This window comes from Phyllobates terribilis, unplaced genomic scaffold, assembly GCF_046119375.1.
Source record: "Phyllobates terribilis strain yellow unplaced genomic scaffold, ASM4611937v1 Scaffold_2__4_contigs__length_985480577, whole genome shotgun sequence".
Lineage (NCBI taxonomy): Eukaryota > Metazoa > Chordata > Amphibia > Anura > Dendrobatidae > Phyllobates > Phyllobates terribilis.
Genome location: NW_027362762.1, coordinates 662,752,606 through 662,770,074, shown reverse-complemented (window position 1 = coordinate 662,770,074; position 17,469 = coordinate 662,752,606). Strand labels below are relative to the sequence as shown.

The window sequence follows — 17,469 nt, the reverse complement described above, 5'->3', positions numbered from 1 at the left end:
CACCATATATGGCAGATCCGAAGGCTGTCATGTGACCTCCGGCTGCCATAACAACGGCAGGTCCTGGAAGACATCAGGGGGCCGTCTGTGGACGACCCCCTCTCCTCTCACTATCTTCTAAATGCTGCGATCACTAGATCGCGGCATATAGAAGATAGCAAAGGGTTAACATCATTGGGACCTGATCCAATCAGGTCCCGATGATGTCCCCTGCAAGAGCTGTCGCAATCGCAGCACTTTCAGGACCCTGCGGGACCACCAACCGTTCATAAACGTCGGCGCTGCACAGAGCCCAGGCAGCGCAGACGTTTATGTACAGTGGGCGGTCTGGAAGCGGTTAATAATCATGGGAGACTTTAATAATATTTGTATCCCGTGTAGGGAAAAATTTCCTGGAGGCGAAGACACCATCTCCCCATTTGGCCGTCTTATAGCTGAGGCCAGCTTGGTTGACGTCTGGAGGGAGAGGTTTCCCAAATCAAAGGTTTACTCCTGCGCCTCATCAATCTATCACTCCCTCTCCAGAATAGATCTATTGTTATGTAAGTCACTTATGATCCCGGTGCTCACTGATACTGAATATTCCCCTAGATCTTTATAAGACCACTCTCCTTTGTTGTTCAAGATGCAAGTGGACCTGATAAGGGCTAGGTTTTCGCAAGGTTGGAAGCTAAATCCATTCTGGCTGAAAATTATACAGGGCCATTTATATGGATACACCTAAATTAAATGGGAATTGTTGGTAATATCAACTTCCTGTTTGTAGCACATTAGTATATGGGAGGGGAAATCTTTTCCAGATAGGTGGTGACCATGGCGGCCATTTTGAAGTCAGCCATTTTGGATCCAACTTTATTTTTTTCAGTGGGAATAGGGTCATGTGACACATCAAACTTAATGAGAATTTCATAAGAAAAACAATGATGTGCTTGGTTTTAACGTAACTTTATTCTTTCATGAGTTTTTTACAAGTTTATGACCACTTATAAAATGTGTTCAAAGTGCTGCCCATTGTGTTGGATTGTCAATGCAACCCTCTTCTTCCATTCTTGACACACTGATAGCAACACGGCAGAAGAAATGCTAGCACAGGCTTCCAGTATCTGTTGTTTCAGATGCTGGAACCAGGATAGGGACCAGGATGAGGGACATTACTGCAATATGGGGACCAGGATGGGGATATTACTACAATATGGGGACCAGGATGGGGATATTACTACAATATGGGGACCAGGATAGGAGGCATTACTACAATATGGGGACCAGGATGGGGACATTACTGCAATATTGGGACCAGGATGGTGACATTACTGCAATATTGGGACCAGGATGGGGAAATTACTGCAGTATGGGTACATTACTACAGGAAAGGGACCAAGATGGGGGACATTACTGCAATATGTGGACCACGATGCAGGACATTACTACAGGATAGGGACATAACTACAAGATGGGGACCAGAATTACTATATGGTGCTAATTGTGAGACAATATTATTGTATGGGGCCAATTAGAGGGGAAAAAAAAGTAAAATTGTGAAAAAAAAAAATCAAAATAAAGTATGAAACAATATTTTGCCACTAAAAATGCTGTTTTATGTTCTACTAAACTAGTTCTACTACTGTTTTACTAACGTAAACTATAAAAGTGCACATTTGTTATTGCCGCATTCGTATTGACCCAAGGTATAAACCTGTGCCATAACTCATACAATTAATGCCATTTAAAACAAGGAAATAAATAAGACGCAAAAAATGTTCAAAACAAATTCTTAAAAGTTGTATAGATTAAAAATGTAATCTCATCCAGCAAAGAATGTGGCCCATCAAATTTAAAAAATTTCTATGTGCGGCCCACATACCCAGATGAGTTTGAGACCCCTTTAAATGTGTAACAACAACAATCAGAACTCAGCTTTGTCTGCTGCTGTTATACACAGATGCCAGCTTTGTAATATAACCAACAAAGAACTTGTGTGCAGACAGCTCAGCTCCTGAGATCTCTCTACATGCGATTACCCTCTCCAATCACAAATTTGTATGTGATTTTATATTAATGGGAATCTGTCACCCTCTGGGACTTTTCAGACCTCTAATATTGGCATACAGGTGATAGAAATGTAAATCTATACATACCTGTATGGCCCATATTAGAGGTCTGCTTGATTTGATATATCTTTTTATAAAATCCGTTTTCCTAGGCTTGGCGACCGGGGGACGCCAAGAAATGCCCGCCTATATGCTTACACAACCAAACCAGGTGAGCACCACCTTTTTATTATTCATTCCTATGTCTACAGGTGAAACTCTATTGGTCTTTGCGCTCTCTCTCTCTTTGTATTCATCTATATGCTTAATTGAAATATTCCCCCCTTCCCCTGCCCTCCCCTGCACGTCATAGGGCCCTGTGATGTGCAGTCTAGAGCTGAACATCCCGCACATGCGCAATGCGCCTATAACTTGAGGCGCGTTTTTTTTCTCCCTGCCCTATTTTACTGCTGTGCTCCAGTGCGCAGGTGCCAGAGAGTCATTGTGACTTCCACTCCAGTGACCTCTGGCGTGCGCAACAATAAGGTTTGGTCCCCACATCCTGATACTTAGCAATTATCCGGGAGAAAGTGGGGACCAAACCTTATTGTTGCGCACGCCAGAGGTCACTGGAGTGGAAGTCACAATGACTCTCCGGCACCTGCGCACTGGAGCACAGCAGTAAAATAGGGCAGGGAGAAAAAAAAAGCGCCTATAACTATATAAATTAGAGGCGCATTGCGCATGCGCAGGATGTGCAGATCTAGACTGCACGTGACAGGGCCCTGTGAAGTGCAGGTGAAGGGGGGAATATTTAAATTAACCATATAAGCGGGATTTCTTGGCGTCCCCGGGTCGCCAAGCCTAGGAAAACGGATTTTATAAAAAGATATATCAAAGCAAGCAGACCTCTAATATGGGCCATACAGGTAAGTATAGATTTAAATTTCTATCACCTGTATCCCCATAGTAGAGGTCTGAAATGTCCCAGGGGGTGACAGATTCCCTTTAAGGGGTTAAAGAGTGGCACCGGAGACCCTGTTCTCTTCTTTGAAGAGGCTATTTCTATACTTATTTTCCTAAGAGAGCATTGTATGACCTATGGGCCAACTTGGTACTCTCCAAAATGAGAAACTTTATCCTTTAGATCAGTTTGTGATATTTCTGCTCTACTAGATCTGCCCCAATCAATTATAAATGCAATTATTGTGAAGTGAGAGCATCTAGGGTAAATCACCCATTCATTAGTCATTACAAACTGCTTCTGGAACTGACAGCATCAGAAGAACTGTGTATCGTGAGCCTCATTAAATACTTTTCCATGGACGAGCAGCTGCACATAAACCTCAGAGCTCCAGCGCAATGCCAAGCGTCAGTTGAATGTGTTCTCTGGATTGATGGATCACTTCACACTGTCTGGCAGTCTGCTGTACAAACCTGGGTTTGGCAGACGCCAGGAAACCACTTCTCACAGGAATGCATAGTGCCTACTGTAAAATTTGGTGAGGGGATAATGGCATGGGGCTGTGCTGGGCCCTTTATTTCCCATGTAGAATATTGTCAAAGCGCACCTGTCAGCAGGATAGTGCTCAGTAAACTACATACACTATCAGGCAGGGCGGACTTGAAATCAGCCCTGACACTCAAACCAAAGCAGCCCACATGCAAATCGCTGTTTTTAAATAGGAGTGTATCTTCTGTATGCAACCTTTTCTGTACAGTTTGTGGGTGAGAACACTAAGAGAGTTCAATAGGTGAAAAATGACTTTATCTTTAAAAGATGGGAGATACGCCATTCTGTGACTGCACCTATGCCCCGTGACCCCGCTTAGAATTTTTGGTTTTGAAAGGGGTAACCAGAATTAGGACTTCTTCTATGTATGCCCCTAGTTGCAGGAGGACCTAAGGTCAGTACATATTCTAATAATTATAATTTACACACTCAGCCCACCCTACCTCCAAGTTATAGGGTTTTTTCACCCAGTGCACATTTTTTGTCAGCAGTGCAGCTTGCTGACTACTAACAGAGTGTAATGTTGGGATTCGGCTTTACCAGTCGGTTCAGGCAGTTGTCACGTGACCATAAGTATGTGATTTGCCAAGCACAGTCTCATTACTTCTCATCCAATTCTCTTTCTTTTCTATTGAGGAAAGCAGATGAGAATATGTTTGGCACAGTGAGGCCTCGCTCACACTGGAGTATAACACGGGTGAGTGTGTGGCGCCCCTGAGGGTTCGACCGCCACAGGGATGCTGCACTTCTCTAATGGAGTGTAGTGTTCCTCCTCTGAGGTAAGAACAGTGTGATGCTCAGGACCCTACCTCCACATCCAACACCACACTTTTCCCACCAGAGGGAGCTAAAATGCACTAGGTGCTGCCCCTGCTGGAAGTGGGAGAGTGGGGAACCATTTAGTGGGTGAGGGTGGAGGACTCACATTTTAATGACACTGTAAATTTTATATTTAATACACAGCCATCTTGGCTCTTGGTTCTTTGACTGTTCCTTATCGTGACCTTCCTCCCTGAGCGTGGATCCTGTGTGGACCTGCAGAGGACGGGGACACGGCCCCTCGTACCTCGGCCTTGGGTCGAGGGGCAGGCTGCAGATAATGAATGTCTCAGCCCAGTCAAGGACCATGACCAAGAAGGCCCGGAGCTTAAGAGTGTAGCTCCACCGCAAATGGATCCAGGGAGGATGCAGACGGAGCGGTATACGCCACCTGTCCTCGCCTACATGATCTATTCAGAAGGATTCCAGCTGCAAGAGGGGTACCGGCCCCCGACACCTGACCTCGTTACTCTACGTCCCGGTCAGGAAAGCCCGGTAGGCCCTGAGCATCCCACCGGGTAACGGAAGGAATGGCGCTGCCACCCGTACCCTTTTTCTGAGTGAAGTTCAGAGGGAGACCCGGCCTATCTACACACACACATACAGGAAAGGACCCGGTCTGAAGTCTAGGAACACTCTTGGTGCAGGGTCCTGATTTAACACTGGACTTACTCGGAGGTTGTCGGACCCCTTCATCTCTGGTGACCGCAGAACTCCGCGAGGAGCAGGGAGTCGCCTTCCTACTGCCATCTCTTTCGTGAGTAAAGCCTGGGAAGTTCACCCCTATGGCCTCCGGACTCTTTATTCTGCACTACACCGCACTACGCAGCACCAGACCTCCTGGACTACTACCCCCGTCATCCTGTCCCTCTGCCCTGAGGCCCTGCTCCGCCTGTGGGGAGTAGTAACAACGTCGGCTGCTATAACACCAGGCCTCAGCGGACTGCAGCAGCGCTGGAGGCCTTCACCAGGTGCCACAGGTGGCGTAGTCGTAATCAGCCACTCAACCCGGATAAGCCCATACCATCCTTCTTTTTAATGTGACGGCCCTAGGCACGGAGCGGGTCTGGGCCACGGCTGCACCCTAACTCTCCATCACAGGACCCGACTCAGAGTCCCTCATCTCCCAGGGTAATAAGGGGCTTTCGAGTAGAGGCGTCACAATTTGGCGTAGTCGGCAGGATCGCGTGCCCGCAGCAAAGGAAGGAATTACCCATTGCTACCGGGTACTGTGTGCCTTACACCTTAGATTGTCGTTTTCACTTAAAATGGCGCCCGCCCAAGAAGAACAGGCGCCATAATGCTGTGGAAAGATGGCCTTCTAACACCTCCCATCGTGGGCTGGGCTCCCGCATGGCGCCAAAAGTGCGAACTGCCCCTTCCATCAGAGACTGTCCGCGGGGTAATGCACGTCAAACCGGATGGGCTGAACGAAGGCGGGCCTGTCAGCATACCGCCCAGGAACCGCCCCAAAAGAGGAGGAAAAATAAACACAACAAGGTGCGGCCATTGCAGTTGGAGGTTGGCAATCTTCGGGAGCAGACATGGACGCTTCTGGAGCGCAACCTACGGAGCCTTCCGAACCCGGTCCAGGTCCTTCCCCCGGGAGGATGCGAAGCGGCACCAGACTAGCAGCGGGAGATTTAGAGTTTCTCCACCAGGAAGCCCCGGGTCTTGTGCGGAGACAGAAAGAGGCCCAGGAGGCGGCGACGGCTGCGTGGCGGGAAGAAATGCTGCTGCGCATCCGGGCCCGCCGCCAAGGAGCTGAAGCTCAGGGAGATGCGGTGACAGAGGTCGTGAGCGGCCCAGAGGCGGGTGAGTGTGCTACCCCTGCCCCGGCTGCTGAGCCTACCGTACTCATACTGGACCTCATGACTGAGTATCTCCTGCCCGGCGCGGTCACCTGGGAGCAGGTCTTTGCCCCGGATCTGCAAGCGTCAGCTATAGGTGGGGACCTGCGCTGCCGCCCAACTCCCGAATCGGAAGCACCTGAGGCTGCTGGGGTATCCACCGACCCTAACCCGGACTGGTCCACGCTTGTTGAGGACCTGCAGCAACCCCTAATGACACCGCTACCCGCACCGACAGTCACCTGGCCGGAGGCTGAGGAGTGGGCCTGGGACAACCAGGGGGGGGACCTGATGGGCTTCCCCCGGGAGACCCGGGCTGAAGCGCAGAGGAGGAGTGAGCGGTGCCGTGAGCAGATCCTCCAGCTCACTCGGGAGCAACGCCAGAGGGCGATCCGCTGCGAGCGCCTTGAGGTGCGGGCCAAAGCTGCTAAGTCCCGGGCCCGACAGGAAGAGGCAACCCGTCCCAGTCCCCGTGTGGAAGGGCAAGTTGTCCGCTTCCACCATGAGGCAGGGTGGGGGTTCATCAGGAGTCCCCAGCACGAGGACGACGTATTTGTCAACAGGCGGGACGTCGAGCTGCATTTGAAGAAGAGACACCCAGGCCGGAACCTCTTCCCGGGCGATGTAGTTACGTACTCTCGCCACCATGGGGTGCGGGGGTGGTACGCCCTGGATGTCCACAAGGTGTCCGGGAGCGACACCCCCTCGCGCTCAGCCTCAGGGGACCCGACTCCGAGTCCCCCATCTCCCAGGGTAAGGGCTTACAGAAGGCTTTGAGGTGTCACAAGTGCTATCCGATGTTTTATCGGATAGCTCTCGGCCCAGTGTTATACTATGGGCAGTGCAGATCTGTGTTGTTCTCCATAGACCAAATTGGTCTGAAATTGGCAGCATGCTGCGAGTGGCTCTGGAATTCGGATCACCCGTACAAGTCTGAAACATCGGACTGCACTCCGACGTCATTCATGTACAGTCTGATGTAAGCGGATAAAGACAATGGAGGACATGGAGAAATTCAGCTCTCCATCTTCTCTGCACCTCTGATACGACTCTTATGTGAGAGAATCAGATCACAGTAAACTGACACTGAGCAAACTCTGATCGGAGTGTGATCAATGTCATTACCATAATCGATCTGATTATCTGGCAATCATCGATCGTGTGAAAGAGCCCTTAATGTTATCACCACATAAAGAAAAAATTAAAGGGGTTATCCCCCTACTAAAAACGGCCAGTTCTCCAGCCAGTTTTGCACCAGGAGCTTATTTGGCCAAGAAGATATGATTTATATAGGGTCTGATTGTCCAGCACTTATAGAAATCATATGTTCTTGGACAAATAAGTTCCTGGTGCAAAACTGGCTGGAGGACTGGCCGTTTTTAGTAGGGAGAAAATGTAACCATCATCAGCCCCAAAAGTCAGCCAGCAGCCAGTTCTAGATCAGAGGCAGGAAACATGAATATTTAAAGGGTTTGTGCACTACTTTAGTTGTTCTCGGTGCCGGCAGGAACCTCTCAGTTACAGAACTGCACAGCTTCGTCTACTGTATAGTGGTCACAAGAGGGTACTGCACATCCGCCCCTTACTGATTTAAATAGGTGACGAATGTGCAGTACCCGGCTGCGGCCACTATACAGTAGGCGGAGCTGTGCTGTGCCACAACTGAATTGTGAGAACAGCTGATCCGTTAAGGTGCCAGGTGTGGCAGCCACACAAATGAGACATTGATGCCCTATCCTAAGGATAAGTCATCAATGTTAAGAGTGGACAACCTCTTTAAAATTACTAAATGTGTCTCTGGGCTGGGATAGAAACCAAACTCACCCAGTGACCCAGACTGCTGCAGATTGGGGCAGGAACAACAACACACTGCGGATGACTGCTGGTCTGGAGCTGATTACGCGGCCACCAGGGGCAGACAAAGAAATCATGGGGCCCCATAGCAAAAGTCCTAATAGCCCTGCACATAGCATTATGGCCCCACATACAGTGCTGCACATAGTATGATGGCCCCACATACAGTTCTGCACATGAGATGGCCCCACATACAGTTCTGCACATAATAAGATGGCCCCACATACAGTTCTGCACATGAGATGCCACCACATACAGTTCTGCACATAATAAGATGGCCCCACATACAGTTCTGCACATAAGATGGCCCTACATACAGTTCTGCGCATAATAAGATGGCCCCACATACAGTTCTGCACATAAGATGGCCCCACATACAGTTCTGCACATAATAAGATGGCCCCACATACAGTTCTGCACATGAGATGGCCCCACATACAGTTCTGCACATAATAAGATGGCCCCACATACAGTTCTGCACATAATAAGATTGCCCCACATACAGTTCTGCACATAATAGGATGGCCTCACATATAATACTACACAAAGTTACATGGCCCCCCATATAGTCCTGCACATAATATGATTGCCCCCACATATAATGGCCCATATAGTATGATGGCCCCCACATATAATGGCCCATATAGTATGATGGCCCCCACATATAATGGCCCATATAGTATGATGGCCCCCACATATAATGGCCCATATAGTATGATGGCCCCCACATATAATGGCCCATATATAGTACAGACCAAAAGTTTGGACACACCTTCTCATTTAAAGATTTTTCTGTATTTTCATGACTATGAAAATTGTACATTCACACTGAAGGCATCAAAACTATGAATTAACACATGTGGAATTATATACTTAACAAAAAAGTGTGAAACAACTGAAAATATGTCTTATATTCTAGGTTCTTCAAAGTAGCCACCTTTTGCTTTGATGACTGCTTTGCACACTCTTGGCATTCTCTTGATGAGCTTCAAGAGGTAGTCACCGGAAATGGTTTTCACTTCACAGGTGTGCCCTGTCAGGTTTAATAAGTGGGATTTCTTGCCTTATAAATGGGGTTGGGACCATCAGTTGTGTTGTGCAGAAGTCTGGTGGATACACAGCTGATAGTCCAACTGAATAGACTGTTAGAATTTGTATTATGGCAAGAAAAAAACAGCTAAGTAAAGAAAAACAAGTGGCCATCATTACTTTAAGAAATGAAGGTCAGTCAGTCCGAAAAATTGGGAAAACTTTGAAAGTGTCCTCAAGTGCAGTTGCAAAAACCATCAAGCGCTACAAAGAAACTGGCTCACATGAGGACTACCCCAGGAAAGGAAGACCAAGAGTCACCTCTGCTTCTGAGGATAAGTTTATCCGAGTCACCAGCCTCAGAAATCGCAGGTTAACAGCAGCTCAGATTAGAGACCAGGTCAATGCCACACAGAGTTCTAGCAGCAGACACATCTGTTCAACAACTGTTAAGAGGAGACTTTGTGCAGCAGGCCTTCATGGTAAAATAGCTTCTAGGAAACCACTGCTAAGGACAGGCAACAAGCAGTAAAGACTTGTTTGGGCTAAAGAACACAAGGAATGGACATTAGACCAGTGGAAGTCTGTGCTTTGATCTGATGAGTCCAAATTTGAGATCTTTGGTTCCAACCACCGTGGCTTTGTGCGACGCAGAAAAGGTGAACGGATGGACTCTACATGCCTGGTTCCCACCGTGAAGCATGGAGGAGGAGGTGTGATGGTGTGGGGGTGCTTTGCTGGTGACACTGTTGGGGATTTATTCAAAATTGAAGGCATACTGAACCAGCATGGCTACAACAGCATCTTGCAGCGGCATGCTATTCCATGCGTTTAGTAGGACCATCATTTATTTTTCAACAGGACAGTGACCCCAAACACACCTCCAGGCTGTGTAAGGGCTATTTGACCAAGAAGGAGAGTGATGGGGTGATACGCCAGATGACCTGGCCTCCACAGTCACCAGACCTGAACCCAATCGAGATGATTTGGGGTGAGCTGGACCGCAGAGTGAAGGCAAAAGGGCCAACAAGTGCTAAGCATCTCTGGGAACTCCTTCAAGATTGTTGGAAGACCATTTCCGGTGACTACCTCTTGAAGCTCATCAAGAGAATGCCAAGAGTGTGCAAAGCAGTCATCAAAGCAAAAGGTGGCTACTTTCAAGAACCTAGAATATAAGACATATTTTCAGTTGTTTCACACTTTTTTGTTAAGTATATAATTCCACATGTGTTAATTCATAGTTTTGATGCTTTCAGTGTGAATGTACAATTTTTATAGTCATGAAAATACATAAAAATCTTTAAATGAGAAGGTATGTCCAAACTTTTGGTCTGTACTGTAGTATGATGGCTCACACATATAATGGCCCATATAGTATGATGTATGATGACCCCCACATATAATGGCCCATATAGTATGATGGCTCCACATATAATGGCCCATATAGTATGATGACTCCCACATATAATGGCCCATATAGTATGATGGCCCCACATATAATGGCCCATATAGTATGATGGCTCCCACATATAATGGCCCATATAGTATGATGGCTCCACATATAATGGCCCATATATTATGATGGCCCCCACATATAATGGCCCATATAGTATGATGGCCCCCACATATAATGGCCCATATAGTATGATGGCCCCCACATATAATGGCCCATATAGTATGATGGCCCCCACATATAATGGCCCATATAGTATGATGGCTCCCACATATAATGGCCCATATAGTATGATGGCCCCCACATATAATGGCCCATATAGTATGATGGCCCCACATATAATGGCCCATATAGTAAGATGACTCCCACATATAATGGCCCATATAGTATGATGGCCCCACATATAATGCCCCATATAGTATGATGGCTCCCACATATAATGGCCCATATAGTATGATGGCCCGAACATATAATGGCCCATATAGTATGATGGCCCCCACATATAATGGCCCATCATATAATGGCCCCCACATATGATATGATGGCCCATATGGTATGATGGCCCCCACATATGATATGATTGCCCATATGGTATGATGTTGGCCCCACATATGATGGCCCCCACATATGATATGATGGCACATATTTTATGATGGCCCCCACATAGGATATGATGGCCCATATGGTATGATGGCCCCCACCTATATGATGATCCATATGGTATGATGGCCCCCACATATAATGGCCCCACAAAGTACTGTTTGATGCTAAAAAAAAATACCTTGTTCCTTGCTGCTACGGCGGGGCTTGTTACGGCAGTGTTGCTAGGGCAACACTGCTGTACTTTATATTTGCATAATTTCTTAAAGGGGTCTAATGATAAAATGTCTTTATTGTAAATTTTTATTTCCATCCATCCAAGTACTTACTGCAAACTCCCAATTCACGTTTGCTATGTAATTTACCATGTAAATAGACAGCGTGTCTGAAACTCTTAGCACATCAGGATGACAATCAGAGTGTCAGATATTAAAAGTAAAACACCCCTGTAGTTTGTGTGCTTAATAGCCATAATAAAAAAAACAAATCTTATTCCTATCAGGATTTGAATTCTAACACTGTAGTTTCAAAAACTGATGCCTTACCATGGCGCTATCCAGTCAAGTGATACTAACCAATAGTTTTTCTTGTCTTATGAGATCAACCATGAAAATTCTCAGGGTGACTAAAAGTCATTGTGATTCTGATTGAAGAAAGTCACATATCAGACTCACACATCAAAATCAAACATCATTTGAATTTGGCTTGCTTGCAGTCTGTGCATAAGTCCCAATGAGTTTTAGACAAGTTTGCACTGAAAATCATATAACCAAATAGAACTCCTAGGTTTTCACAACTGAATTTATAGCTCAGTGGATAGTGCACTGGCTTTGGGACACAGAATTTTGGGTTCAAGTCCCATCAGCGAACAGTTGTTGTTGTTTTTTATTATTATTACAGTTGTAAAAGTCACTTGTCAAAGTAACTTGTCAAAATCACTGAACAAAATCACTCGTCAGAATCACTTGTCAGAATCACTCGTCAAAATCACTCGTCAAAATCACTTGTCAGAATCACTCATCAAAATCACTCGTCAGAATCACTTGTCAGAATCACTCATCAAAATCACTCGTCAAAATCACTCATCAAATTCACTCGTCAGAATTACTCGTCAGAATCACTCGTCAAAATCAGTTGTCAAAATCACTTGTCAGAATCACTAATCAAAATCACTTGTCAGAATCACTTGTCAAAATCAGTTCTCAGACAGGGTATTTAGCTTCAAACTGACATCATTCTGATGTTTGATTTTGATATCTGATCATGTCCTAAAATGGACACTGTACCTATGACAGTCTATGGGCTCGCTCCTACCTGTGATTAAATCGGATGAATGCAATCCAATTGAAAATTGGATTGCATTAGTACCAATTTAATCTTATGCTTGTGTTCTCAATCAATGGCATTTTTTTTTCCTGATCTCCAATCGAATCTCAATCAGACGGAAAAAAATTGCATGCGGAGTTTGGATCGCACGCACCCATACAAGTCTATTGGTAAGTGTAAAACATCGCACTGCACTCGGATATCACCTGAGTGCAGTGTGATTCCCGCCGACGCCAGCAACAGAGGAGATGGGGAAATTAATTTCTCCCTCTCCTCCTGAGCTGTGCTGCGAGATCAGAGCACTGACACTCGGCTCCCACTTGCAGCAGAGCTGGAGCTGAGTGTCATTAGCATAGCACACCTGATGCTCTCGCATTGGATGTGATTCGCTAATGGGATTCTATGGCAGATTTTTTTCCTCGGACTGAGTAGTCTGTGCAAAATCGCAGAGACATGTCCAATATTGATCCAAGTGTCTGATCAAAATCAGTAATGCCGATTCCAAAACGCTGCTCTTTCTGACCATGGGCGCATAGCCTAAGAAGCTTGTTGATGGTTATAGGAAGCGACTGCAGTTATTTAGTCCAAAGGATGTGGGGGATTTGTGTGAAATTATGTCCAATTTGCCTTTTTTTCTCTGTTTTTTTTTTGTGTTGTTCCAATACACTCAAAGGAAATAAACATGTGTATAACAAAACGTGTAATTGCAATAATTTTCTGGGAGAAATACTTTATTTTCTGGAACAATTTCAAGGGTGCCAACACTTTTGGCCATGACTGTAAGTGTGATATCAGATTGGTCCAGATTGTGTTTGTCAGTTTATACTTATATAGCGCTATTAATTCCAAAGCACTTTACAGACATCGGCATCTTCCCTGCTTAGTAATGACTCGGGGATCGTTCAGATGTGATTTTTTTTTCTATGTGAAAACTGATTGATTTTCATCAGTGATTTATCTATGTATCAGGTTTTACCATCAGTGTCTTATCAGTTTATCTCATATGCAAAAAAAAAACTGATATTTGTTTCTCAAGCTTCTATCAAAGACCGGGCTCACATAAGCATATCTGGTCTGTATATGGATAGTAATGCCCGGACTGATGGCAGGTCTCTCAACCCGAACTTAAAGCCTCATACACACATGTGAAGCTGTCAGTTCGGGTCGGGAGACCTGCTGTCAGACCTGGTATAGTGGACCGTATAGGGACAGTTAAATACGCTTGTGTAAACCTGACAAACAATCAGTGCAAAGCAGACAGCACATGGCTGGCACACAAATGGCATGGCAGCTGATTTTTTCATGGACCCACAGACTTGCATTGGAGCGTTTCATCTGTGACTCAAATCAAAACTGAACATGACTCCATGATTTGGTGAGGTATTTACAAGTGAACAGCCCTAAAGGCGATAATGGGTGAAAACTGGAGGTCTGAATGAGCCCTTATACATAGTCATGCCATCCTGGCTCACCCAGCAATGACTATTGCCATACACAGTCTACATGATGCTATAGCATGAGGCTAGGACAGCAGCTCCAGCATGGCTGCTCCAGTGCTGCACAGCTGTCTCCTGGGACCTGTCAGCCATTTGTCACCCTCTTATCAGCACCCAGCCATGTCTGTCCCTAGTCTATGCCCTGGGGTGTAGACCCTGGCACACTGACCTCCAGCACTAATTTGGTCACCGCGCCATTTTCTGCTCCCTCTATTCTCCTGAGGGCTCCAGGTCGTGTAGACGTAGGTGATGCCCACACACTGGCCGCCGTAGTACTACGTGCCTGTGGTGACCACTCACACACCCTCACTCGCCCATTCTCAGAACGACCATACTTGCCTGCTGCGCTCGGGGCTTGTAAGCTGGCTCGCTTTTTGAAAGGAGATTTGCTTGCGGACATGGTGGCTGGCAGTCCGTGCGCCCGTATCCGACAGTGCTGCCGCGGCCGTGTGTGGGCGATCTGTGTGTGCCCGAGCAGTGCACGCTCAAGTATGGGTACAGTTGGTACTGCAGGCTCCGCCTTCTCTGCAAGCAACAGTGTGGTGAGGGGATCCACGCAGAATGGAGTCGTGATGCTCAGCAGGTCGTGGGCATTGTGTGTAGCCAGCGGGCAGGCTGAGAGCAGGGGCTCTGCCACCGACACATTATCACAGCACTGCAAAATGGCTGGTTTCTTGTGACTCTTCTGGTGCTTTTATAGTGTGAGACCCACTCAAATAAAAATGGCTGTTTCCTCCTATGATATGTCCTGCCTGCAGAAGACTGATGAAGTGCTGCTATACATGGTCACTAATGTCTCACTCTGACCACAAGTAATGGAGCATTAACCCCACACGATAATAGGGCACAGTCGTTCCGATAACTGAGCAGTGTAAACAGGCTGCCGGTCACCCCACAAATGATCAGAATGCTGCTTCATGGGGTGAATGGGTCTTTTAGATGGCTTCAAAATCACTATTCTTAGCAGTATATCTGCCTGTGTAATGTGCCGAGGACAAGGAGGGTTTATGTGCACAGAACGATCTGTTACTGACCGTTCTGTGCGCTGGAAGCACAATAGGCCAGTGTAATCAAGCTATTAATGACTGCCAATCAGAGATCACTTTTAGCCACAGAACGTATAATCTATACTGGGCCTCTGTGATTTGCATCTGAAAACCTGCCCTATACCATCCACGTCAAAACGCTCGTTTGTCAGGTGATCAGCAGTCTGTGCAAAATTACCAAGAAATGAGTGTTCCTTGGAACTCTTGTCCCCGATAACTGTGCAGGGTAAATGCACGCTAAGCCTTCCAAAACATCATCTCACCCAACGAACAAGCTTTTCTCTTGTTTTCTGTGTGATTACAATCTTGTTTATAGTGCATGTTTATCGGGAAAGAGATCATTTCAAGGAACGCTTGTTGCCGACATTCACACAGTATCATCCAAATACAGTCATGATTTTTTCACAGACCCATTGTCTTGCATTGACGATTTTGATCCGACCCTTGGATCAAAATCAGACACGTCTCTGTTTTTTTAATCGGACCACTCACTCCGAGGAAACAATGAGACTCGTGAACAGCCTCATCAACTATAAGTATGAGTGCTATCCGTGAAAAACTCGTACAAGAAAAACTGACATCTGAGTGAGTCCTTAGTTTACGTTCACACATCCGTGTGTGTTACCATCCGAAAGAAACGGACCGGTTTTTTTTTCTCAGGTGTTATCCTAGCTTTTTTTCACAGACCCCCACCACCAACCTCAGCGGGGAGGATCTGGCCACTTATTTCTTTGAAAAAATCAACCACATCCATCAGGACATCTCAGCCCAATCTCCTCAGTGCCTGGATCCCCTTCCCTGCCGCACTTCAAGCTCACTAGCCATCTTTGAGCCTGTCACAGAAGAAGAAGTTACCCAGCTCCTCGCTTCTTCATGGCCTACAAGCTGCAACAGTGACCCCATTCCTTCACATCTCCTGCAGTCCCTCTCACCGGTGGTCACCACTCACCTGACTAAAATATTTAACCTCTCTATTTCTTCAGGTATCTTTCCCTTCTCATTTAAACATGCCATCATAACCCCTTTACTTAAAAAGCCATCCCTGGACCAGAAATGCGCTGCTAATTACAGACCGGTCTCTAATCTTCCTTTCATCTCTAAACTCCTGGAATGCTTGGTTCACTCCCGTCTAATCCGCTATTTCTCAGATAACTCTCTCCTCGACCCTCTACAATCTGGTTTCCGCTCCCTACACTCCACTGAAACTGCCCTCACTAAAGTCTCTAATGATCTACTAACAGCCAAATCCAAAGGTCACTGCTCCCTGCTGATTCTCCTGGATCTCTCTGCAGCATTTGACACTGTGGATCACCAGCTCCTCCTCTCTATGCTCCGCTCTATAGGCCTCAAGGAAACCGTTCTCTCCTGGTTCTCCTCCTACCTCTCTGACCGCTCCTTCACTGTATCTTTTGCCGGCTCCTCTTCCCCTCCTCATCCCCTTACTATCGGGGTTCCGCAGGGCTCAGTCCTAGGCCCCCTCCTATCCTCTCTATACACTGCCCCTATTGGACAAACAATCAGCAGATTTGGGTTCCAGCATCATCTCTATGCTGACAACACCCAATTATACACTTCTTCCCCTGACATCACCCCTACCCTAATACAAAATACCAAGTATTGTCTGTCTGCTGTCTCTAACATCATGTCCTCCATCTATCTTAAACTGAATCTCTCCAAAACTGAACTTCTTGTGTTTCCCCCCTCTACTAACCTAACTCTACCTAACATCGAAATTACCTTGGAGGGGTCAACCATAACTCCCAAGCAGCACGCCCGCTGCCTTGGGGTCATATTCGACACTAAACTTTCCTTTACTCCCTATATCCGATCACTCACTCGCTCTTGTCACCTGCATCTTAAAAACATCTCCAGAATCCGATCTTTTCTCACTTTGGAAACTGCTAAAACTCTTACTGTCGCTCTTATTCACTCTCGTCTGGACTACTGTAACTCTCTTCTGATCGGTCTCCCTCTTACCAAAATTTCCCCTCTCCAATCTGTCCTGAATGCGGCAGCCAGGGTCGTATTTCTGTCCAGCCACTTCTCCGATGCCTCCACCTTGTGCCAGTCATTACACTGGTTACCCATTCGCTACAGGGTCCAATATAAACTCATTGCTCTCACCCACAAAGCTCTCCACAGTTCTGCACCACCTTATATCTCCTCTCTCATCTCAGTCTATCGTCCTACACGTGCCCTCCGTTCCACAAATGACCTAAGACTAACATCCCCCATAGTCCGAACCTCGCACCTCCGTCTCCAAGACTTCTCTCGTGCTGCGCCAGTTCTCTGGAATGCTCTACCCCAGACGATCCGATTGATGCCTAGCCCCGAAGTCTTCAAGCGCGCTTTAAAAACCCATCTCTTTAAACAAGCCTACCATCTCAAATACCCAGTAAACTAACTTTCCCCTGTTCCCTCCTAAATACTATTCAGAATCTGCCCCCTACTGTTCA

At 46.6% G+C, this 17,469-nt stretch overlaps 1 protein-coding gene across 4 annotated transcripts in view; it reads right to left on the bottom strand.

Annotated features, from left to right (window-relative positions):
* Positions 1-17,469, bottom strand: part of AMPD2 (adenosine monophosphate deaminase 2) — a 234,443-nt gene that overhangs the window by 95,486 nt on the left and 121,488 nt on the right. Inside the window, exon 1 of one of the 4 annotated variants that reach the window (XM_073666817.1) lies at positions 14,307-14,621. The exons of the other annotated variants lie outside the window; for them this stretch is intronic. Coding sequence (XP_073522918.1) covers positions 14,307-14,367 — 61 coding nt within the window. The 5' untranslated portion in view covers positions 14,368-14,621. Of the gene's footprint in view, positions 1-14,306; positions 14,622-17,469 lie in introns of those variants that run through there. 4 annotated transcript variants of the gene reach the window in all.